General features: G+C 52.2%; 1 protein-coding gene across 2 annotated transcripts; it reads right to left on the reverse strand.

The window, feature by feature from the left end:
- Positions 1 to 2,105: 2,105 nt before the first annotated feature.
- Positions 2,106 to 22,849, reverse strand: SCAMP2 (secretory carrier membrane protein 2; the record flags this gene model as incomplete). 2 transcript variants are annotated; one of them, XM_079699955.1, is made up of 10 exons in its annotated part: positions 2,106 to 2,240; positions 2,497 to 2,614; positions 5,589 to 5,690; positions 6,808 to 6,967; positions 7,658 to 7,786; positions 8,317 to 8,434; positions 9,898 to 10,026; positions 10,587 to 10,685; positions 11,124 to 11,192; positions 22,793 to 22,849. In XM_079699955.1, 10 exons carry the CDS (start codon positions 22,847 to 22,849, stop codon positions 2,106 to 2,108), a joined length of 1,116 nt encoding a protein of 371 aa, XP_079556081.1. The 2 variants fall into 2 exon arrangements, with proteins under 2 accessions (XP_079556081.1, XP_079556082.1); XM_079699956.1 differs by lacking the exon at positions 9,898 to 10,026.
- Between the last annotated feature and the right edge of the window lie 603 nt (positions 22,850 to 23,452).

The raw sequence follows: 23,452 nt of genomic DNA on the forward strand, positions 1-23,452 counted from the left end.
CCCGACCGCCTCGCGCCCGCTGCCGGGCGCTTCCTGGTTCCCGGCGCCAGGTTCCGGCCAGGAGCCCAGAACGGACAGCTCGCGGCTGTAGGACAGAACTCCACGCTGCCCCTAGCGGAGCCCGCCGAAAGTGCAGCGCGGCGGGCGGGGCGGGGCGCCGGCTCCCCACCGCCCCCGAGCCCCGCCCCCTCCAGGTGCTCCAGGGGCTGCTCCTGGGCGCCTGCACCCGCACTGGAAGTCACATGACCCGCCAGTACCCGCAAGATCCGTTTGCGGATACTGACGAGCTCGCGGGCCTAACGGGAGTTAGTGGAGGCCAAAAGACGAGGTCACCTGGGGAATCCCATCCAGGCTCAGACAGCATCCTAGAGATCGCCCACGTGAAGGGGGCAATAAGAGAGAAGCCCGGCTGAGCAGGTGTGTAAGATGGGGAGGAGGGGTTCAAAGAGGTCCCCCACCCCCAAGACCAGCAGCTCTGAAAGTGGAAGTACTGGGACAAGAAAGTACCATGGAAGACAACAAGCAATCTCAGTACGGGGCTCACCCCCAGGGATGAGGGGCTTGGCCCGTCACAAACCAGCCAGGGAGTAGCGCAGCCAGACGCAGCGTCTTCACTGTCTCCTCTCGCCTATGGCTGGCGTGCCTCAGCCCCTACCCTATGGGCCACTCCCATCCTCCCAAGTCCAGCAGACATGAGGACCAGTATTGTCTGAAAATGTCTTGTTTTTATTTAAGGACAAAATTGAGACATAACATATACATTTATACACGGAGAAAAAAATACCAGAAAGGAGTTTACAAAACCTTGGTCACTGCCATTATCATTCAGTGGCTCTGGGGCTGTGTAAGCTGGCAGCCTGAGGGCTGTCTCTGGGTAGCAGGTTGGCCAGCTTTTTGAGAAGTCCCCTCAGTCCACCCACCGACTCCTTCCGCCTCTGGAGGACAGGTTACAGGTTTTAACCGTGAACTCCTAAGCACCCATCACAGTGACACACCTCCTTGGGAATCCCCAGGACTACTGGAAGGTGACCTAGACTCTACTTGGGAGTATGGGAGAACCCTAGAGGATTAGTCTGGGACCCTCAGAAAGGTGGCCTGAAGGATGCAGTTCTGAACTCATTCCCCCTGCCCTCCCTATGAGTCATACAAGCTAGTTATTGCTGATGGTGGGGGGCAGGGATGGGGGGGGCAGAGTCTGAGGCCAAGGGAAAGGGCAGCTCTCTCTCCGGAAGAGAAGAAATCAAAACAGACAGGACCAAATAAACCACAACCAGTCAAACCCACCTTCCTAGAAGACAGCCAAAGGCTGGCCAAGACAACTTTGGGTCGGTGTCCTCTATCCCTCTGAATCCGCAAATCCCTACCAACCCCATTGCACGTTCAGTAAGTCCAAAGAGGGAAGGGCCCCAGAGGGCACACTGGGAGGGTGCAGGGGGTCTAAAGGGCTATGAAACTGTTTGTGAGAAACATGAGGCAGGAAAAGAGGCTGGGGCAACCAGGCTAGAGGCTCTGGGAGCCCGGAGACCACCCCAGTGATCTGAGGAACAGAGTTCAGACTGCAGCTCATCTAAAGGGGAGCCCTTAGGAGGCTACCTCAGCCTGGGCAGGAAAGAAGGGCAGGACTGTGGGAGCCACAGACTGGGTCTGTGACACCAGATTCAGGGCAGGCCTGCTGGGGAAAGAGTGGAATCTCAGGACTCCAGCAGAAATAAAACTCCATCTGGGGTGGGCCCAGGGTAGCCAGTGACCCCAAGTGTTTACATGTGTGTCTGTATGTGTGTGAGTACATGTGTGTGTATGTGTGTAGGGAGAAGAGAACTTCAGTCCCGCTGCTTCGAGAGAGACAAAAAAACCCTACCAAACCACCACCAGAGAAGGAAAGACAGCTGTTTGTTTTCCTCTTGTGTAAGAAACAGTTCCTGTCCCTCCCTCCACTTTCCTCGGGTGGAAGGGAGAGCTGGTTGCTGAGGAAGGAGGAAGAGCCACGGGGAAGACCTTCCCCAGGTCTGTGCTGGGCATAGCCACTGCTTAAGGCACCCACGGAAAGTGCAGCTCAGAAGGCAGGTGAGAGAAAAGGCCAGGGCAGAGGAAGAGAGTCAGGAGGACTAATTCCCCTGGAAGGTTCCTCGGGCAGCAGATGAGGCGGCACTGCGGAAGGTCCTGTTACTGAAGATGCCCTGGGAAAACTCCTCTTGGGCCTGCTGGAAGCTGGCCCCGGTCCGGCGGTACAGGGAGTGCACCTGCGGAAAGAGGCTGTGGTGAGAAAAGCCCCGCCCTGTGGGCCACCAGAAACCAAGTCATCCAGGTTATATTCCCAAGGGAGCCACCACAAACCCCAGCCTGCCTGACCTCCCACCCAGAACCTTGGAGGAAGCTGCTGGACCTTTGAGGACCCAGGAGGCCCAACTGCTGTAGGGATGAACACCCCCATGGAGAAGGCAGGAGAGAGGTGCCTGCTTCCTTGGGTTTGCAGCTGGCCCAGCACCCACCACTCACCCGCTTCAGGAGGAAGAGTGAGAGCACGGCACAGAGGGTGAAGAAGCCAGCCACCACCATCATGATGATCGACACAGCCAAGTCTTGCTTCAGTATAGACAGGGCTGCGATCCAACCACTGCAAGGGAGGAAGAGGCCAGAGGGGTTGTAGTGGGATTGGGCCCCAGAGCTCCCCGTGAGGGGCTCTTCTCCAAATGGCCACTATGTGCTGAACACCGCCCAGGCATCTCCCTGCAGAGGCCAGGCCTCTGTGAAGGCCATCAGGCCCCACACTGCCCACTGGGAATCTTTGGGCCATGTGAGGTCTGGAAGGGAGGATGTGGCTGCTGCCTTTACAGTCAGGAATAGCCCTGGGTAGAGCCTTTTCCTGCTGCTCTGGGGGTTAGGGGGACATGGAAAGCCTGGCTATGCACTCCTGAGGGCCCTCTCTCTGGGAAGGAGGACCACTGGCCAACCCACTACATTCATCCTCTCACCTCAGCTCCTCCCACTGCAGCCCAGGGACAGCCCCTCTGCCTCCAGCCAGTCATGTCTCCTTCCTGAGCCCCAGTGTCCTCATCTATAAAGGGGATGTCCTCACATTTTCTGATTTTAAAACTTACTACAAAGCTATAGCTATCAAAACAATACGGTACTGGCATCAGGACAGATGTATAGATCAATGGAATAGAATTGAGAGTCCAGAAACAAACCTATATATTATCGTCAACTGATTTTTTTTTTTTTGGCCACGTGGCATGTGGGATCTTAGTTTCCCGGAAGTGCGGAGTCCCAACCACTGGACCACCAGGGAAATCCCAATCATCAACTGGTTTTTGACAAGTGTGCCAAGACCACTGAATGGGGAAAGAATGGCCTCTTCAACAAATGGTGCAGGGACAACTGGATATCCACATGCAAAACAATGAAGGGGGACCCTACTTCGACCACATACAAAAATTAACTCAAACCTAATAATAACTAAAACTATTGGATTTCATCAAAATTTAAAACCTTTGTACATCAAAGGATACTATCAAGAGTGAAAAGCAACACACAGAAAGGAAAAAATTTATATCTGATAAGCAGCTACAATGCTGAATATATAAAGAACTCAACAACAGACAACCCAATTACTAAATTAGCAAACGATATGAATAGACATTTCTCCAAAGAAAATATACAAATGGCCAAACAAGCATGGTGAGGATATGGAGGGACCGGAACTCTCATACATTGCTATTGGGAACGTGAAATGGTTCAGCCTCTGTGGGAAACAGTTTGGCAGTTCCTCAATAAATTACACACAGAATTACCATATGACCCAGCAATTCCACCCCAGGATACATACCCAAAAGAACTGAAAACAGGTACTCAAAAACCTGTAGACAAATGTTCACAGCAGCACTATTCACAGCAGCAAAAAGGTGGAAACCCAAATGTTTATCAAGCGATGAGTGGATAAGCAAAATGCAGTATCTCCAAAGACAATGGAATATTATTTAGCCATAAAATGGAATGAAGTAATAACATGAACCTTGAAAACACTATGCTAAGTGAAAGAAGCCAGGCACAAAAAGCCACATGTTGGGGGGCTTCCCTGGTGGCGCAGTGGTTGAGAGTCCGCCTGCCGATGCGGGGGGCGCGGGTTCGTGCCCCGGTCCGGGAGGATCCCGCATGCCGCGGAGCGGCTGGGCCCATGGGCCATGGCTGCTGGGCCTGCGTGTCCGGAGCCTGTGCTCCGTGGCGGGAGAGGCCACAGCGGTGAGAGGCCCGCGTACTGCCAAAAAAAAAAAAAAAAAAAAAAGCCACATGTCGTATGATTCCGTTTATATGAGATGTTCAGAATAGGCAAATCCAGAGAGAGAGAAAGCAGTTCAATGGTTGCCAGGGGCTCAGGGAACGAGGGAATGAGGAGTGATTGCTTAATGGGCGTGGAGTTTCCTTATGGGGTGAAACAAATGTTCTGGAACTAGACAGTGGTGATGTTTGCACAACACTGCGAATGTACTAAATGTCACTGAACTGTACATTTTAAAATGGTTTAAGTGGTAAATAAAATGATAAATTTTATGTTATGTGTATTTTACAATCAATAACAAAAAAGGGAGGGGGGATTATATCCACCCAATTGGGGGGATTCTGAGGTGAGATGAGAAAGGCACTGGGAGGCTGGAGGCTGCAGAGCTCATCCAGGCAGGGCAGTGAGGGGCTGAGCCAGGACCAGAACTCAAGCCTTCTGGCTCCCAGTCCGGGGTATAAACAGCAGTTATTAATCACAGCCTTTTACCAGGACCTCACTTAGGGTAATGAGTAATGAAACTAGGTCACCAGTCAAAGAGAAAAGGGGCCAGATTAGAAACAGCAAGGTGAGAAGGAAGAGGGGTGGGGGGAGGGCAGCGTGCACTTGCTCTGAGTGCGAGCTGAGTCACCCCTCCCCACCACTCTGGACTTGCCAGTTCCACTGGAGGGAGGGGACCAAAATAGTACAGCCCTTCCAGGCTCAGGCTTTCAGCCAAGTGCCAGCCTGACCTTTCTGTAATGTTCCCTGTGCACTGGAGCAGAAAGGAAAACATCAGCCATCGGCTTTTCTTTTTGAGACTAATTCTGAGCTGAAGACTGCAGTAGCCAGGACACTCAAGCCAGCTGTGCTCAAGGGGAGCAGCCAGAAGGAGCTGATCCATGAGGGGCAAGGGCTCCATCTCCTGAGATGACAGGGCCTCTGGAAAAAGTCACAGCTCACAGTTTGCAAAGGCCAGGACACCCATCAGCAGCTGCCCAAACCTCAGGGCTTGTCTGGGGCCTGTGAGAGTAGCACCAGCCTCTAGGAGGGCATGGCAGGAGAAAAGGAAGAGGAGGCCATCCAGGGCAGGACACAGCCCTGGTAGCCTAAGGATTCAGGCCAAGTCCACTCACAATGCCCCAGAAAGTGGTGAGCAAGGCAAGACAGTGAGTGTAGGCTACCAGTGAAGAAGTGGATGGGGGCACGAAGGCAGACCCCAGCTGACCCACCGTCCCCTCTCCCTGCCATGGTGGAAGATGGGTCATCTGTGGGGGCTTTCTAGGAGCAGAGAAACAGGGCACAATTCCCTCTGTGCTACCCCAGCTCTCACCTGTCCCCCAAGTTAGGGATGCCAACCAACTGGATGATGTAGATCCCTATTTGACAAAAAAATACAAAGAAGAACACGAAGAAGCTGAAAGAGTTGTCGGACCTGTGGAGAGAGGAGGAAATGAGAAGTCACAAGAGGGTTTGGGGCTCATTCCTCAGCCTTCCTCACTTGCTATGACACCTTCCTCGCTAGGAGTCAGGAGGTAGGATGCTAGTAGAAAGAGCTCCAGTGGGCCAGCCACACTGTCCATAAGGACACAGGCACTCACCACCATAATCAAAAAGGGCTTGCCTTCCACTGCCTTCCAATTTAAGGGGTCAGTGCTTGACTCCTTCCTCAAAGAACTAATAAAGTTGCTCACCCCAAGGACAATGTAAACAGCCTAACAGTCCATTTCCTGGAGTACTTATTTGCATTGTAACAGGGAAGAAAATCTAAGCCTGTTATAAAGATGATAAATCTTTTGTAATAAAACTGTAGTCCTGGGCAGAAGAAAAGATATTTGGGGAGTAGGGAATATGAGACAAAACTGGTGTTTTGAGTACTTCCATCTCGGTGTCCTGGAGGGCAAGAATACAGTGAGTGCAGGTTTTACCTGCTGAGTGCATGGGAGGGTTCAGCCACCTGCCCTGCCCCCTCTTCCAGGGGCCTGCTGGGCTCTCTGTCCTGAAAGCATCAACTCTGAGGCACAATTCTGAAAGCTCTAGTGGGGTGTGAGGTGGACTCATTCATGTCCACAGAATGGACTCTAGGTCAACCGGTCAAATACTGGCACTCAGCGATGCTCAAGAGTTATTGGGGAGGTGGGGGAGGAGCAGAAATGAGCGTGGAGGGGTAAGCCATTGAGAGCTTATCCGACTCTGTCAGACTCTGTCTATCAGAGAAGTTCCACTTCTATCAGAGAAGCACACCCTCTTCCCAGTGACTAAAATCCCACCGAACCAGACAAACTGGGAGCAGGGGGAAGGCAAGTAAAGCTCCTGATTTCCTCTCTAGGTCTCCTGTGTCTAGTCCAAGGACAGGGCCCAGAGCAGACCTCAGATACAACTGAGGAAAACAGCTTTCCTGTCTGCTCTCACTATGGGTAGAAATGGGAGAGTGAATTTCCCCACCAATCCATTCTGCTCTAAGACTGGGATGGGGCCCCAGGGCTTATGGCCCTTGGCCTGCAACCGGGGATGCCAGCCATACACTCACCCCTTGCCCCAGCCCCACTCACCTAAAAGCCTTGTAGATGGGTCGGTACCAACAAAGGAAGGCACAGGGCGTGAAGATCACAAACCACAAGATGGAGAGGCCAAAGTCTACTCCCTTGGAGGTGTCGACTAAGAACCAGGCCAGGCAGGCAAGCAGGTTCAGAAACAGAGTCACTGAATGCACTGGGAAAGGAGAGGGGGGAGAGAGAGGCTTGTACCAAGGTGACTGAAGGCTTCCCCAACAAGGCAAACCACCCCCTGCAGAGGAAAAGAAGTCCAGGCTATGAGGGCAGCTGCAGAAATACTAGAGGACCTCGGTCTGTACACCGGCGGGGTTAGCTCCCAAATCCTGGTTTTCTGCGTCCTTAAAACCAGGGACCAAACCAAGTTTCTAACAGACGGTGGGACAGCCCAGGTATATGAGTGGCAGTGGAGGGGCAGATGCAGACCCAAGGGCTGACCCCTGGGGAATGAAGTCTTTCTCTCAGCAACTCTTTCCCCTGGTCCTGCACAGCTCACAATGGAGCTACAGGAAGTTTTTTATCCTCACTCCTAGTAGCTGAGGGGACTGTGGGGAGGGGAGGCCTTCACCTAAGGAGGTCCTTTAGCGCAGTGAGCTCTGCAGGAACTCAGAAGCCTCCAGCTAGTCCCACTCTACCTGATCCATGGTCTGGACTGGCCCTTGAGGGGAGGTTCCTAGGACAGGCAGCAGACTGTAGAAGGCCAATTATGTGGGCAGAAGGCACCCCGCAGCCCAGCCCAGCACTGAGAAAGGCTGGAGCCTGCCAGGGAGGAGCAGCCAGAGCAGAGATAGGGCTCTCGAGTCACAGCCCATTTCATCCTGGAGCTCAAAGGGGCAGGAGTGGGACTCACACATCCAGAGATAGTAGAGCATCTTGCATATCCGCTGGTAGTCGGCAGGGATCTCTGTGGAGAAATCTTGATAGAAGCAGGGCTTGACAGGGCACCACACGGGCAGGGGTGGCCAGTTGTTCTCTCTCACTGTGTGGAAAGAGGTGAGGAGGTGAGCCCAGCCTCAGCAGCAGCTTGGCGGAATGCACACACCGGCCTCGTTCATGGGCCAAACCAGGGCTCCCAGAGCGGCACCAGCAGGCGGGGCTCGGGGTCTACGGATACGGAGTGGGATGGGAAAAGGGTGATGGGACACAAATACCCAAGAGCTCACTCCAAGATAATGGACCCCAAATGTACTGGGAAACACAGAACTTAACAGCCTAAGTGATTATTTTCATTAACAACCAGACCATAAGCGCAAAGAGTCCTCATCATGAGTAAGGAATCCTGGGACCAGTGCCCCCACTCTATCTAAGAATTGTAGAGCTGGGAAGGAGTGCAGAAATAATCTATATCCATTAGGACTACATGGCAAGTCTCCTGACCCCCACCTTACTTGGTATTCCCCAAGGCCAATGCCATTCTAAGATGAACAGGAGTTCAGCAAATCTCCGAGGCTGCCCCAGAACAAGAGGGCTCGGGGAACTCCCTGAGCCAAGCACGGCGGCCTCCCTTACTGTGTAAGTTGGCCACAGTGCTCTGCAGCTCCCGCTCCTTGCGTTCCAGCTCAGCTGCTTTCCTGTCCAGTTCTTCCTGCTGCCGGAGCAGGCTTGCCTGGGCTGCAGAGGCCACAGCCTGGAGGGAACAGAGGAGGTGGCGGGTGGCCAGACAAAGAGACAGTGAGACAGTGTCAGCGTGAGCAGAAGTCAGAGGGGCCTTGCCCCCATGCAGGGAGAGCCCAGAGTCCTAGCCCCAGGGTGTCTTGGGTACCTGAGACCACCGTAGAGAGGCCAAGGTGACCTGCCCCCTACCACCTCTATACCACCTCTGGCCCCTTAGCCAGGGCTCTTCTCTCCCCTTCATCCCTGAGCTTGAGTTAGGGTTAGGGTTATTTCCCATATTGGAGTCCAGGCAAAGTTCAGTTCAAGTGATTTCTGGAGTAATGGCAAAGGGAAAATGACCTCACAAGAAACTAACCTACAGCCAGAAACCCAGAGAGCCAACCTCACTTGAAGAGAGAGAGAGAGAGAGAGAGAGAGAGAGAGAGAGAGAGAGAGAGAGAGAGTGTGTGTGTGTGTGTGTGTGTTTAAAATGACCTCACAAGAAACTAACCTACAGCCAGAAACCCAGGAAGCCAACCTCACTTGAAGACTGTGTGTGTGTGTGTGTGTGTGTGTGTGTGTGTGTGTGTGTGTGTGTGTGTGAGAGAGAGAGAGAGAGAGAGAGAGAGAGAGAGAGAGAAAGAGAGAGAGAGAGAGAAGGGGAAACAGTGCAAAACTGCCAGCAGTGTGAGGGGAAGGGAGATACTTGAGCACAGCCTTGGGTACCCAGAGCCTTGGGGATCTATGTTTAAGTACCCCCCGCCCCACCCCCAGGAGCTGCCCAGAGGTCCACCTGAACTGTTACCCAGTATAACCCAGGACAGCCCTTTAGGCTTGGCCCTGCTTCGCCTGGCTTTCATGGCATGAAGGGTCCAAGCTTTACCCCTCTCCAGGCAGAGCCAGGCCTCTGAGTGAAGCAGCTAGGAGACTACACGTGAGGCTGAATACGGCTGGGCTTGGGTCTGGTGTTCCAGCCCGGGGCCCTGCTCCCCCTGTTGGGACCTGGTTCCTCCTGAAGTCTACAGTCCTCTTTAGGGAGTAGGTATCAAACAGGTCATCTCACAGGATGAGAAGGCAGGCATACCTGTACATACGTAGCTGAGCGCATGCGCTCTCTCTCTCTCCAAAAGGTGTTCTCCAAAGAGCTAAGGCTGCCTTCAGGAGGTAAACTTCAGGCAGTGGGGGCGGAAGAATTGACCATCCGAGACCACATGGAGGGGCTTAGCCTCCTCTCCCAAGTCTGCAACTTCAGCTGAATAGGTCCCTATGGCCCACCACCCAGCCGAACAGGAAAGTCACCCCTGCCTCTAAGCCTTGCCTCACCTCCACAGGGTTCTAGGGCCATGGGTGGGGCTCAGGGGCCCAGGCAGAGCAGAACGTTCAAAGCAAGTCCAGTCAGATGGTAGGAGCAGCCTGGGGCCCAGGAAAGTCCACAGCCCAGCTTGGGCAGGCTCCAGGGGCCTTGCCCTCACTCTTGCTCATCTATACTTTGCCTACCTTCGGAAGGTTTCGCATGTAGCTGTCTCTGAGGATACTATCTCCTCCTAGTAGCGTCTGCCTCTCTGAGAGCTTGCTCACTACCAGGAATCTGGTAGGCAGGAACTTGCTGGCCTGTCTAAGCAGGAGCTGCAACATACAACTCCACTGTGGGCCATGCTCACCGGGGGCAGTGAGGAGCGTGGGGTAGGGCAGTGAGGCATGGAGGGGAGTGTCAGGCACAAAGCAGAAAGATTCACAGTATTTGGTGAAGGGACAAAGGAAAACAGGAAGGTGGGCAGGAATAAGTTAAAAAAAAAAAGGAGGAGGAGAGAGAGAGAGGGAGGGAGGGAGAGAAGAGAGATTCTGGGCCCTGTGTAAGAGAGAACAAACCAAAGGCCCAAGGAGGATGTGGAATGGCACAACAGAGGCAAATGCTCTCTCTGACACCAAGGACGCTGGCCTGGTGAGTAGAGTTTATTTTGGGTGGTGGAAGTAGGGTGGGGGGAGAGGATATGGGGAGAGGATATAGGTTGGCAGAGCAGACTCTCCATCTGCAAGTGACCAACTTCCAAGAGATGATCCAAAGGGCCCTGAAAGGGGAGCCAGGGATGAAAGCCCTCCGCCCACCCCTCAATCTCAGGGCTCAGCTACTGGTCTGGGTGTCCCTTTCTGGAAAGGAGCGGTTACAGGGATTTTGTCAACAGTACCTGGGGGGTTGGCTGTGTTGGCTCCACTGAGGGCTGGAGAACTGCCGGCTGCGAGGGCCCGGGGAGCTGTGTGACAGGAACCGTTGTCGCTGCATTTGTCTGCACGGGGCAGATCAGAGGAGGGAGGTGACTGGGCCTCCACCAGTTGGCCATGTGGGGACAAACTCACAGCAGGGTGAGTGATATGCCCCTGCCTGTGAGGGGCACTCCCTCTGGGCCTGCCCTGGGCCTCCTTCTGCAGCTTCTTGGCCAACGAGCCTTAGGCTCTGGGCGATGTGATGCCTAACCCAGACCCTTGCTGGATCCAGAGCTCCCCAGCATCTCCTGGTCCTGTTCCGGGAGGGGCCCAGATCATGGATCCCAAGGGGAGAATGGATGAGTTCCTCATCCTTACCCCACCCCCCTGAGCTCACATTAGGACTGTCCCTTTGAGGACTGCAGCTTTTCTGTCTGTGTCTCTGCCAAGTCTCCTTACCCCAGAGACGCCAGCACCACCCAGAGGACCCAGGGACTCAGAAAGAGGGCATGCTCACCAACCTCGGAGAAGGGGTTGAATTCAGCCAGGCCTCCTTGTGGCGTATTGGTCAGTTGGGTCACAGAGGGATCCTGAGAAGGTGAAAAAGAGCCATTAGACGCTAGGGAAAAAGGAGAACCTTGGTGAGGCAGAGGGAGATCACCATCTCTCGGCCCCTCCCAGGGACACCTGGCTGAAGTGAGGCTGCTAACAGCCCTTCCTAGTGCCCTGGAAAGCCTCTCCCAAAGGCTCCTGTGCCCAGCCCCTGCCACACCACAGCTGCAATCGCTTCTCCCTTTCTGGAGAAGGAGCGGTTTGGTCCAGATGACTTCCCGGAAGAGACCCAGAGCAAGGTCTACACTCTGATGCGTGGGAAGAGACACCACACAAGTTCCTATTAGTGCCCTTTAGAAATTCAAAATGGTTAGGGAGTTCCCTGGCGCTCCAGTGGTTGGGACTTGGCGCTTTCACTGACAGGGCCTGGGTTCAAGCCAGTGAACTAAGATTGGGGAACTAAGATCCCACAAGCCACGTAGCACAGCCAAAAAAAGAAAGAAAGAAAGAAAGAAATTTAAAATGGTTTATAGTATTTACCTCCAGGGAGGGTTTGTTGTTTTTTTTTTTGGAGGGGAAGCAGGTGGGGGAGGCGGGTAAATGAGGTGGTGTGGATGGATACGTACTTTTCACTTTCTAACCTCTCTGTACTGTTTTATTTATTATTTTACAGAAAACATTTATTCCTCGTATTTTTTTTTTTTTTTTTTTTTTTTTTTTTTTTTTTTTTTGCGGTACGCGGGCCTCTCACTGCTGTGGTCTCTCCCGTTGCGGAGCACAGGCTCCGGACGCGCAGGCTCAGCGGCCATGGCCCACGGGCCCAGCCGCTTCCGCGGCATATGGGATCCTCCCAAACCGGGGCACGAACCCGTATCCCCTGCATCGGCAGGCGGACTCTCAACCACTGCGCCACCAGGGAGGCCCCTATTCCTCGTATTTTTTAAAGGACAGTTTAAGATTCTGGAACAAAAACATGCTGCTGGCTGCCAGTGCTAATTTTATTAAATCATGCACACTTGCTAGGAATACAGATATGAAGGACTCAGATGAAAAGCCAAGAAATTGTTTGGGTTTTTTTTTTTTTTTTTCCAGATTCTTTTCAGAAAATGCAAAAACGTCCTCAGAACACAGCCTTTTCCCGAGTTTTCAATCTTCCCTTTCCCATCTGATCTCTGCCGAGGCCAACCCTTCATGCTGAGGGCCTCACGCAGGGATCTCCGCCACCCTCTCCACCAGAGCAGCTTCCGTGCTGGCCTGAGGCTGGGCTGTCTTCATCCTGCCCCTCACCTAACAGAACTCCTGTACACTCCCTCCCCTTCCCCATACAAAATAGTATGGGGCTCAGGTCCAGCTGGACAGAGATGCCTCTGAGGGAAACAGCTGCCACCAGACTCTGCCAAGGTCCCCATTATATAAGGCCTCACCTAGGCTCCCCTGTCTGTACACCTCACCCCTAGTCCCTCACTACTGGTCCAGATGCTCCTGTCCTTCATGCCCAGCTTCCCCTCCAGCAGGAAGCCTCCATAGATTGGATTCTTAAACACAATGTTAACAATAAACAGACCCTCAGAGAACCACCTCTCAGTTTTTAGATGTGGAAACGGATATCCGCCACAGTGCAGTACTTGTCCTAGGTCTCAAAATGGGAGCTGGCTCGCTATTCTGAACATTTATAGAGCCACGGGTCAGCACCGAACGTGCCTTTTTCACACACACTAACTTCCTACCAAGGCTGTCAGCTCCTAGAAGGTGAGCCTGTGTCTGCAGGGCCCCAGGGCCTAGCCAGCCCCAACTCATTTCCCGTCTCTGGATGGTCCTTGTCCTCTGCACTTCACCCAGTCTCCTCTGCAAAGAGGCAGTGTGGCTGTGTCCTTTCTGCCGGACACCATCCCTGCCTGGTGGCTCCTGCAACTTGGACTAAGTGACAAGGTGAGGCTTGAGAGGCCACCTGAAGTTGGCGAACTGGCCTTGAGGTTATTTGTTGGCTGAACATCTAGAAGATTTATCCCAGAATTACTGAGCTGCCTTCCTGCATGAAAGACCTGGGGCTCAGTATCTGTTCCCCTTTCAGACTCTGCAGACATCAAGCCACAGCGGAGAAAGTGAGCTGAAGTCACTGAAATCAGATCCACTGTCCAAGGAACTTTAGGCTGTCACTACAGGACAAGGACAGCAGGGCAGCTCTGGCAGCAGTTTCAGGAGCCAGCGTACATGCCTGGCTGTGGTATGCATGTTTAATAGGCAGCCTCCAGAGCCATGAAAAGACGTCATTTCCTTTACCAAGGTCAGCCAGAAGAGGATTCTGGGAGGCAGGGGGACTGACTACCCTATCCATAGTGATCCCTCCTCCTTTCTCTAAAATCTTTTAAAAAATTGGCCCTGGACCCTCACCAGGCTCACCACAAACAAATCCTGTCTCCTCTAGCAGGCTATAAACTCTGCAGCCAGGTGTTTCTGGATCTAGTTCATATTTCTGGCTCCCTAGTGCTTGGTGAAGAGAGCCTGATGAAAGCAGAAGCTCAGGTAATGTCTGAGAATAAGTGCTAGATGCTGCAGGCCCTCCTCTGCTTTCTCCGGGAAGTACTGCCCAAATGCTAGGGCACAGAGAAGGGGAGGGCCACTTGCATCACAGCAGCAGCCCTGGGGCCCAGAGGCACCTTGCCTGGGAAAAGGAGCCTGGAACACTCTGGGAGACACGGGTACTTTCCACCTGAGGAGACCTAGGCTCTTTCTGAAAGATGTATGTGGCTTCAAGAGAGGCTGAGGCCTGGTGAGAGAGGGAGGGAAGAAGAGGGACAGACAAGGGAGCAGACGTTTACTGAGTGTCTACCATGTGCCAGGCTCATCACACAGTGATGCTACTGTGGAATTCTAGTCATCCCAGAACTGGCCACTGTGTCAAGCCACCAGAAAAGAAGGTTCTACCAGGTTCTTTTTCAACCTGGTGCCTCAACAGAATTAAGCCCCACTGCCCCAAGGCATCCACTGTCTGCAATGACTTGACTTCTCTCCTGCACATCTAGAACAGTCCTGGTTATGTTCCATCCTTGGGAGAATGGAGAAAACAGTAGGTTCACTCAGCTTCTGTGTTCCACAGCTCAGCTGAGCAGCACTCGCTGAGAAAAGCTACAACGCACCTCCTCATTCAACCTCACAACCATCCTGTGAGGGAGGAGTATGCAGATGAAGAAAGCCCCAGCTCAGAGAGGGGAAGGAGCTCATCCAAGACCTCAGGGACTGTAGCGGCTGAGCCAGATTTTGTTTTTGTTAGTTAGTTAGTTAGTTAGTTAGTTATGGTCGCGTTGGGGCTTTCTCTAGTTGCGGTGAGCAGGGGCTACTCTTTGTTGAGGTGCACGGGCTTCTCATTACAGTGGCTTCTCTTGCTGTGGAGCACGGGCTCTAGGGTGTGCAGGATTCAGTAGTTGCGGCCCGTGGGCTCAGTAGTTGTGGCTCAAGGGCTCTAGAGCGCAGGCTCAGTAGTTGTGGCACACGGGCTTAGTTGTTCCGCAGCATGTGGGATCTTCCCGGACCAGGGCTTGAACCCGTGTCCCCTGCATTGGCAGGCGAATTCTTAACTACTGCGCCACCAGGGAAGTCCCTGAGCCCAATTTTGAATCCAAGTCTGTCTGTCTCCAAAGACACGAGTGGTAAACCTGAGTGGGCAGTGCGTCCCCAAAGCCTGGCTTGGGGGCTGACCAAAGGAAGGTGTTCAGTCAACGTGGGGTTGAGGGGTTGAGGGATGCTGGCAAGGGCACCGTGAGTGACTGGGACGACTGCTTCTGCTCGGCTCTTTATTCCCAGACTTCAGAGCAGTCTTTCCTGGCGAACACCCCTGGTAGGACACAGGCAGAGAATCTTGCAAGTAAGGACCACACTGACTGGCCTGAATGAGGACCCTCAGATTTTACTCCAAGTCACAAGAAGTCAACAGCAGCAACCTTCCTTCCCACTCACCCAGAATCAGCTGGCTCATAAGTGGGTCAAGTAGTTATTTAAAAGCATGGTGAGAGATAAGTTTCAACTACAAAGAAGTAACCTGACACTCGCTCAGTGCCCAAAGGACTCAAACTGGTCAATGCCCTTTACTGAATTTATAACAAACAGAATACTCCTGATCGCAGTTCTTTTCATTCAGCAAGCAGTCACAAACAGTGTGAGGGACACACCAAGAGGAAAAGGACGCAGCTATTGCCCTTCTGGAGACCAAAATCTGGTAGCTGAGACACGTGCACACAGCACGAGAGTAAAAACTGGAGGGGAGAGGAGGGGAGGGGAGGGGAGAGGAGGCCCAGGCGGGCTTGGAGAAAGGCACGGTTCCAAGAGGAGGGGAGGAAGGGGAGCAAAGGCCCAGTCAGTAAGCCCAGGCCACCACAGCTGCGGGGCAAAGGAACACTCCCTGGAGCTGGGGTGTGAGGGACTGAGAAAAAGAGGCAGCACAGCTAGGCTGCAACTCTGCCGGGGAAGGGCCTTGAAAAACACACTTGCTTTCACTAGTTTGGCAACCCCTTTCCATGCATCTCCCAGGTCCTGGCTGTGCTCGAGTTTACTGTGACTCTTCCTTGCTTTCCCACCCTACACTCCACCCAGGCTCCCAATGTGAGATTTATTTCAGGCTCCAAATAAACACATTAAGTAAATACCTCATGGACTAAAAGAAACTCGGCCACTTTCTCTGGGAGGCAGAGAGTCACCAATACTTTGGAACCTCTGTGAAGTCCTATTTGCTTTAGTGACAAGGCTGTGTGTCATAGAACAAGAAGGGGCAGTCATCGCCAGATAGGCTGGCTGGGTCCCAGGCGTACAAAGAGTCACAGTTAACCTTGGTACTCTCTGAGCCAGAGCCTGAGAAGCCATCCAAAGGAAACATGAGGAAAATATGTAAAAATCTGTATCTGCAAATGTATTCATTGCACCAGTATTTACAACAGGGGGAAAAAAGCAGGGAACGACTTAAATATCCAGTGACAGCGAGCACAAGTACATTTTGGTGCACATCCCCTCGATGGCCTAAACAGCCACTAAAAATCACAGCTATGAACACAGGACAGCAATAGAGAAAAGGCTTGGTTATATGAATATCAAATGACAATTCTGTCAGAAGTACTCATATAGAAAACACATCAAAATAACAATGGTTGCAAAAGACTGGTAGAAATATGGATGATTTACTTTGTTTTACAAATTTTCTATAATGTGATTATGTTATGTTTATGTTAAACACACACGTACACCACGTACACACTTATTTTTAAAAAGAGAGCCTGAGAACCCACCAAATAAGCAACATGCACCTTGGGGCCTCCCTCCCTGCCACAGCAGTGATGTACAGAAGCACCCAAAAAAGTGAGTCTAAGTCCCCGGCCTGGCGTCAAGGCCGTCCCTGACCTGGCACCAGCTCTCCTCTCGGCACAGCCTGTCCTCAATCAAATGGAGCCCCCGGCATCTCCTTCCACCTCGGTCTGTTTACTCCCTACACAAACCATTCCACACCAGCACAGGGCAAGGGCACCAAGAAAAAGCCTTGGGCCGGGCACGGTGGCGCGCACCTGTAGTCCCAGCTACTCGAGAGGCTGAGGCAGGAGGATCGCTTGAGCCCAGGAGTTCTGGGCTGTAGTGCGCTATGCCGATCGGGTGTCCGCACTAAGTTCGGCATCAATATGGTGACCTCCCGGGAATGGGGGACCACCAGGTTGCCTAAGGAGGGGTGAACTGGCCCAGGTCAGAAACAGAGCAGGTCAAAACTCCCGTGCTGATCAGTAGTGGGATCGCGCCTGTGAATAGCCACTGCACTCCAGCCTGGGCAACATAGCGAGACCCCGTCTCTAAAAAATGAAAAAAAAAAAAAAAGAAGCCTTGGTTCCTGCCCCCAAGAAGCAAATAGCACAGAGAACACAACAGAAGCCAGGGCAAGAAGTGACAGCACATTATCAGTGCTGAACAAGGTGCGGGCAAGTGCAACAGGCTCACAGAGGAGGGAGTGAGGAAGCTGTCTGGAGACTCAGGGAAGGCTTCACTGAGGTGGCATCTGAGCTGGATCTTGAGAGAGGAAAGAAATTTAGCAAGCACTAAAGAGGGAGAGAAGAACAGCATTTGCAAAGACACAGCATCTTTAAAAAGAGCTTGCGTGTGCTCAGGGAGAAGGTTCTGGAGGCAGTGGGGCGAAGTGCGTATATAGAGAGAGGAGCACCAGGGACCCAGACTGCAGAAGAGGTCAGGCCGGACTGCAGGAGTTCAGACTTCACCCTGTGGGCAACGTGGACAACTAGAGATTGTGAGCAGTGATCACCTCTGCCAGCAGTGAGGAGAGTGCGATGCGTGGGGAAGGAGGATGGTGGGAAGACTGGCTGGGACACAAGAATCCACATGGGTGATAATACGGCCTGAACTAAGGGATGACTCTGGAGATGGAGAAGAGGGTACAGGCTCCAGAGACCCTTCTCAGGTAGATGGCACAGGCTCGGCCACTCCCCGGGATGGTCGAGGTATGGAGTTACTGAAGGACAAGACGGGGAGGGGAGGGGAGGGGAGAGTGCCACTGAGCAAGGCGGTCATGGGAGAAGAGGAACAGGATTTTCAGGAGCAGGTGTGTGGGAGTGGGGAGAGGATCTGAGAAGGTACTGCGTCGCACTGGAGAGACGTATAAAATGTATCTCAGGACTTCCCTGGTGGCGCAGTGGTTAAGAATCCACCTGCCAATGCAGGGGACAAAGGTTTGAGCCCTGGTCCGCGAAGATCCCACATGCTGCAGAGCAACTAAGCCCATGCGCCACAACTACTGAGCCCACGTGCCACAAATACTGAAGCCTGCGCACCTAGAAGCCACCACAATGAGAAGCCCACGCACTGCAATGAAGAGTAGTCCCTGCTCACCGCAACTAGAGAAAGCCAGCACGCAACAAAGACCCAACACAGCCAACAAATAAATAAAATTAATTAATTAATTAATTAATTTAAAAAAATGCATCTGGGTAGAATGGGTAGAAATGTCCAGGTGAGAGTTGGAAGTACTGGTTTGAAGCTCAGGAGAAGGGTGAGGGCTAGAGTTCTAGATCTGGGACCGCTGGTATGCAGATGCTATTCTGAAGCCATTAAAGTGGGAGGACTTACTTGGAAAGGTATACAGTGAGAACAAAGTCAAGGACAGAACTTCAGGACACCCTTAAAGGTATGAGACAGGAAGAGAAAACAGGCGGAAGGAGGTGAGAGTTACCAGTGTAAAGAGGCCAAGGACAGAGAGAATTTCAAGAGAGACTGGCCAAATGAGCTTGTGCATCACAAGCAGCAGACATATCGTGGGCCCATGGCTCCCAGAGAGACCACAGGATCCAAGAGTGAGGAGGCGCCTGGGGCTGCGGGAGTGACAGTGAGTGGAAGCGACTTTAAGTTCCTGGCGCTCCTTCACCTGAGATACCCTCTCTTGCTATATGCCAGGCTTTCTGCTCTCAGCTCAAGCCCTTCCTACCACAGGACTCTGCCTCGTTCCTCCTCAGATCCCTCACAGATCCTTTTGGCAAGTTTTGACTGCCCTTTACGCACCACGGCATGCTGTCATGATCAGCGAGCATTTCTTAGCTCTCCTGCCAGATTACAAGCTCTGACAGGCCATGTGCCCATTTATCTTGGTCACCTGCACAGGATCTTGGAGCAGCAGTGGCTCAGTGATGTGCAAAAACATGTCAGCATCTCAAAGGAGCACTGCTGGACGGGTCACACCTTGCTAATTAACGTGCACAGCACTCTTTTCTTGAAGAAGCAGCAGGTACCCCTTGTTTGTCCTGGTTAAATATACCATATCTCTGAACCCAGGATCATCCTACACCAAGTGGCTCCAAAGAAAACTTAATAGTGTAGGGTCAAAGTTCAGCTGTGTCTCTGGCCAAGTGCTTTCAAATACCCAGCCTGGCTCCAGGCGCCAACCATAAAGTCAGGGACACCTCCCTCACCCCCCGCCCCCATCTGGGCAGCTGTCTGCGGTCAGTTAAACTATATGAACCTTGCCATTTTCAAATTTCTCGAGACAATGCTCCTGCTCCACAGGAAAGTTCTACCAGGTCCACTGGTGGTTTTGAGAATTCCCAAAGGTACAGTCAAGCTGGAGCCCACCCTCTCTGGGAAGTGACAAAGCCCTCAGTGTCTGTGCAGGGAACTTCATGTAACTCTGTTCACACCCAAATCACGTTTCTGCCACCACTTTCTCCTCCCACAGGAGAGAAACGTTTTAAATCCTTGGAAGCAGCCACACCACTGAGATTATCTTTTAACTGCAAGGAGGCAACGTGTGAAAGTGATATGGTGTGATTTGGCAACTCATGAACGCTGAAAGGCTTTCTCTGTTCAGCACCACCAGCTAGTCCACTCCCCCTCCTTGAGATCAATGCCGACTGTCTGGGGTAACCTGGCAGATACGCCAAGAAGGAAAGCAGCCCAGGCATTTGCCTGGGTGAGCTGCTTGTTAGTGGACTGCTGAAAAAGAAAACGGGGAGTACAGTGCCTACCTGTAGCCCTCAACCTCTTCATCACCCAAGACTTTCTGAGAAAATTTTGGCAACAGACATGCTGGAAAGAAGGACCTGCATACCCAGATGGTACAAAGCAGATGTGCCATAATTCACAGAGGGATTAGGGAGTGCCAGTGGAGGTTGGGAAATCAGCCACACTTGGCTTGCAGTTTCCTGCTTCCTCCTAGGAGTTTGGTAAAACCTCTTCTGCACTCTTGTGACAACTTTCCACTCACAGTGTTACTGTGCAGGAAGTTTTCTAATAATCCCACTATAACTATACACAAGGAGGGGATCATAAAAACCCATGCCCACAGTTTGGGGTGGGGATGACAGTAGGATATATCTAAAGAACATTTATAAGGAGGTCAGCTTAAAGGCGCACCAGGAGCTTCAGGGGATATTACAAGAGTTAGCAGAAAAAGGATTCTGTGGCTGAATAACTTTGAGAAAAGCTGGGTCAAACAAAGTTGAGCAAATATCTTTACTGTAGGATTTCTCGGAGCCTTTAACAAACTAAGAAGCCTGGTCAACTTTCAAGTAAAATGACTCCTAAACTTATTGGACCACAGAACCCTGAGCACCTTTCAGGACTGGTATTACTCAGAACACATGCTGCATTAAAGGACCATTAAAGCACAATACGATCCATATTATTCCAGCCTCACCCACTGAACAACAACAAAAAAGCTTACCTAATATTAATTTGTTGGCCTAAGTAACACCAAGGCAGTTTAAAACCTTTAAAACAGCACTGTCCTGAGAATGAGACCCGGATCTGAGTCCCTTCCTGCTTCAAATTAGCTGGTGACTCTGGTATGTCCCATCCTCCCTGGGTTCTTGGTTTCCTCATCTCTAAACTAAAGGGTTAGAAGAGATTTCTGAAGATGTTCCAGCTCTAAAAGTCAACCATGGACTCCGAACACTAAGTATATTTTTGTAAACCACCATGGAGGAAAAAAGAAAGGCTCTGTTCTGAAGGCCGGCTAGGTGTGACAGTTTCTGAGCCTATCTCCTCTCCACCTGCTCTCTCCTGAGCTCTGTGCCAACACCCGAGGTAAATGAAGCTGGGTTCACACCCAGTCACGCAAGGGCTACACCCTCCCAATGTCCCAGCTCTGGCAGTCAGAAGCAGACACTACCGTCACAAGGAGAGGGAGGGCAGCTCTCCAGGAGAAGGAGATCTGGGGCCTCACACCCAAAGCTCCTTCTCCCCACACAGCTGTGCACCAAGAGGGAAAACCCAGCCCAGGGCAGGAGGAGCAGAATCGCAGCTAGCCAGCCCTCTTCTTCCCACACAGGCTTCCCCTCCAGATGTTGCTCTTTACAGGACCACAGCTGCTTCCTGTCCTGCCATATCCTGGGGCTGCCTGATGGACAGACTGTCTTGCCTGAATGCAGAAGTTACTTCTACCACAGTTTGCACAATCATTTCTGGGGTTGGAGATATGGTTTAAGACTTTCAAGCTGCTATTTATACAGGGCAGAATTGGGGCCAACTATTTGTCCCACTGCTAGCACTGAGGACAAGCTCTCTGCATCTTTGGACAGCTGACCGCCTCTGTCAGATGGCAGCAGACATTTTATTTCTGATTCTGACAGGACAAAAAAAAAAAAAAGGAAGAAAGAAAAAGGCACATCATTACACAGCACACATACCAAAAGGCTACTAGATCCTTACTAAAACTCAAACTCCAGTAACATACAGCAGTTTTATAACTAAAGCAAAACAGTTACCTGAAGACACTGGCAGAAGAAAAAAATGCAAATGTTCTTTCTTTACTCAAATAGAGATGACTGCATTACATAAGAGATAAAGTCCTCCAAATAGTTCTGTCAAGAAGCATTAAGCTACATGAGGAATGTTAGGAATTCCCTGAGGTTACAAAGCTATCAAAATTTGCCTTGAGGGTTCCCAGTGTCTAAGTCACCTTGAGACCAAGAAAGAGACATAAAGTTTTTACTCTCATTCATTCTAGTCTCCTTTGTGTTTGTTCTAACTCCTGAAGGGATTCAAGGTGGGAAAGCTCATGCTGTGAGTTGCAGGAAGAACCACTCCAAGAACTTCCCCTACACCTGCAGGAAACTTAAAGTTGCCAATGACCAAAATAAAGTACAAGCAGGATGAGTTCATGTGCCTGGTGACATCCTGACAAAGCAGAAAGCTCAGGGCTCATAAACCACCAGTCAGCACAAGCAAGCTTCCCTAGAACTGGTTTTGAGCAGACATGAAACAAGAGGCATAGGAACTGTGGAGCTAACAGGAGTCCCAACCCTTCATCATGGAAAAGAATAGCCTTGTGCTCTTAGCTCAAAGGCGGAAGAGTTTTGGCTTTAAATAGGAAGTCTCTTTCTTCTTAGGTCGATTGTTCAAAAGGTCAGGCCAGCTCATAGGTCAGTGCATCTCAACTACCCTGCCACCACACAGAGGGCCATCAGACCAACATTCCTTGCACTTCAAGACCCTCGGAGGCTCCTCACTTCTCCTCCCTCCCTAACCTGGGCTCTCACATCTAGCCAAAACCCAGTCCAAACTAGATCCATGGCCAAGGTGTAAAATTGTTATCAAGGCCGTATTTCAGCTTGGGTTACCAGCCTCCCTTTCCTGACAAATCTCAGGGGCTCTCCTATACCTTATAGACTAGTTGGCTGTGTGTATGTTGCGGGGGGTGGTGTTCTTGGGATTTTCTCACATTTCTCCATCCCACTAGAGGGTTCCACCTCTTCATTATGTTGCCGTCACCCCCTCTCCTAAAGGGACTCAAGGCTGGTGTCTCTCCAAGACTGCGGGACGTGGTAGCCACACATCCCCCTCAGGTGAAGTCGCTTCTCTCCCTGAAGTTGGGGGTCTCCCTGATCGTGTCTGCGCCAGTCCCCTTCCCCAGCAGTGTCCAGTTAGAGGGGCTACGTCCCGGGAGCTAGACAGTCCCACCTCTTCCCAGAGTACAGCACCCCGCCCCCTCCGCTAGTCCACCTGCTGCTAGTCCCGCCCCCCAAACGCTACGATAGGCCAGCCCTCAAAGCCCGCTCTCCCATTGGGCAGACGGCCCGTCCCTCCTACGCCACGTCTCCCGGCTCTGGCGAAGACGCCCGGGCGGCGGCCTTCGGCACTAGACAGCGCTGTAAGATGAGGGCTCTACCTGGAAGGGGTTTACGTCCACTGGATCCGCGAAGGGGTTGGTGTCGAAAGACGACATGGCGGTCGGGGACCGACGGCGAAGCTCCGAGAGCGCTTCTGCCTCCGGGCACCCAGACCCAGCGGCGCTCTGCGTGTAGACCCTCCACTTCCGGGAGTGAGGCAGCCGTTCTGGCGCATGCGCAGCGTCCTCTCAGAGGGGCGTGGTCATGTGACATCACAGAAGTCCGCTCCGCCCTCCTGCTCAACCCACTGTGGAGCTGCTGGAGGGCGTTCCGCTTCCATTGGCTTTTTCGCTGTGCCTGTGCTTCAGGGGTTGGGGAGGCCCCGAGGGATTTGGGAGACAGAGGAGGGGCTGGCGCCGTTCCCAACTGCCTCTCGGTCAGATAGGTTCCAACATGGTATTGGGAACTCCCCAAAGTGGAGTTGGAAACTTAACCCCTTTGCCTTCTTGGAGGGCAAGTTTGGGAAGTACGCACTTGGTTCAGGCAGGGGACAGAAGTTCGAGCCAACGGAGTTCCTGACTCGAGAGGACTTCGCCAAGCTAGGAAAGGGTTCTGGTGGTAGGGGCCGAGCAGAGAGGTTCTTTTTGGAAGAACCGACCGTGCAGCTGTCCCCCACACTAGCTGAGCCCTGCCTCTCTTAGGCCTTGCCCCCGGATGTC

This window comes from Hyperoodon ampullatus (genome assembly GCF_949752795.1).
Source record: "Hyperoodon ampullatus genome assembly, chromosome: 3".
Classification (NCBI taxonomy): Eukaryota; Metazoa; Chordata; class Mammalia; order Artiodactyla; family Ziphiidae; genus Hyperoodon; species Hyperoodon ampullatus.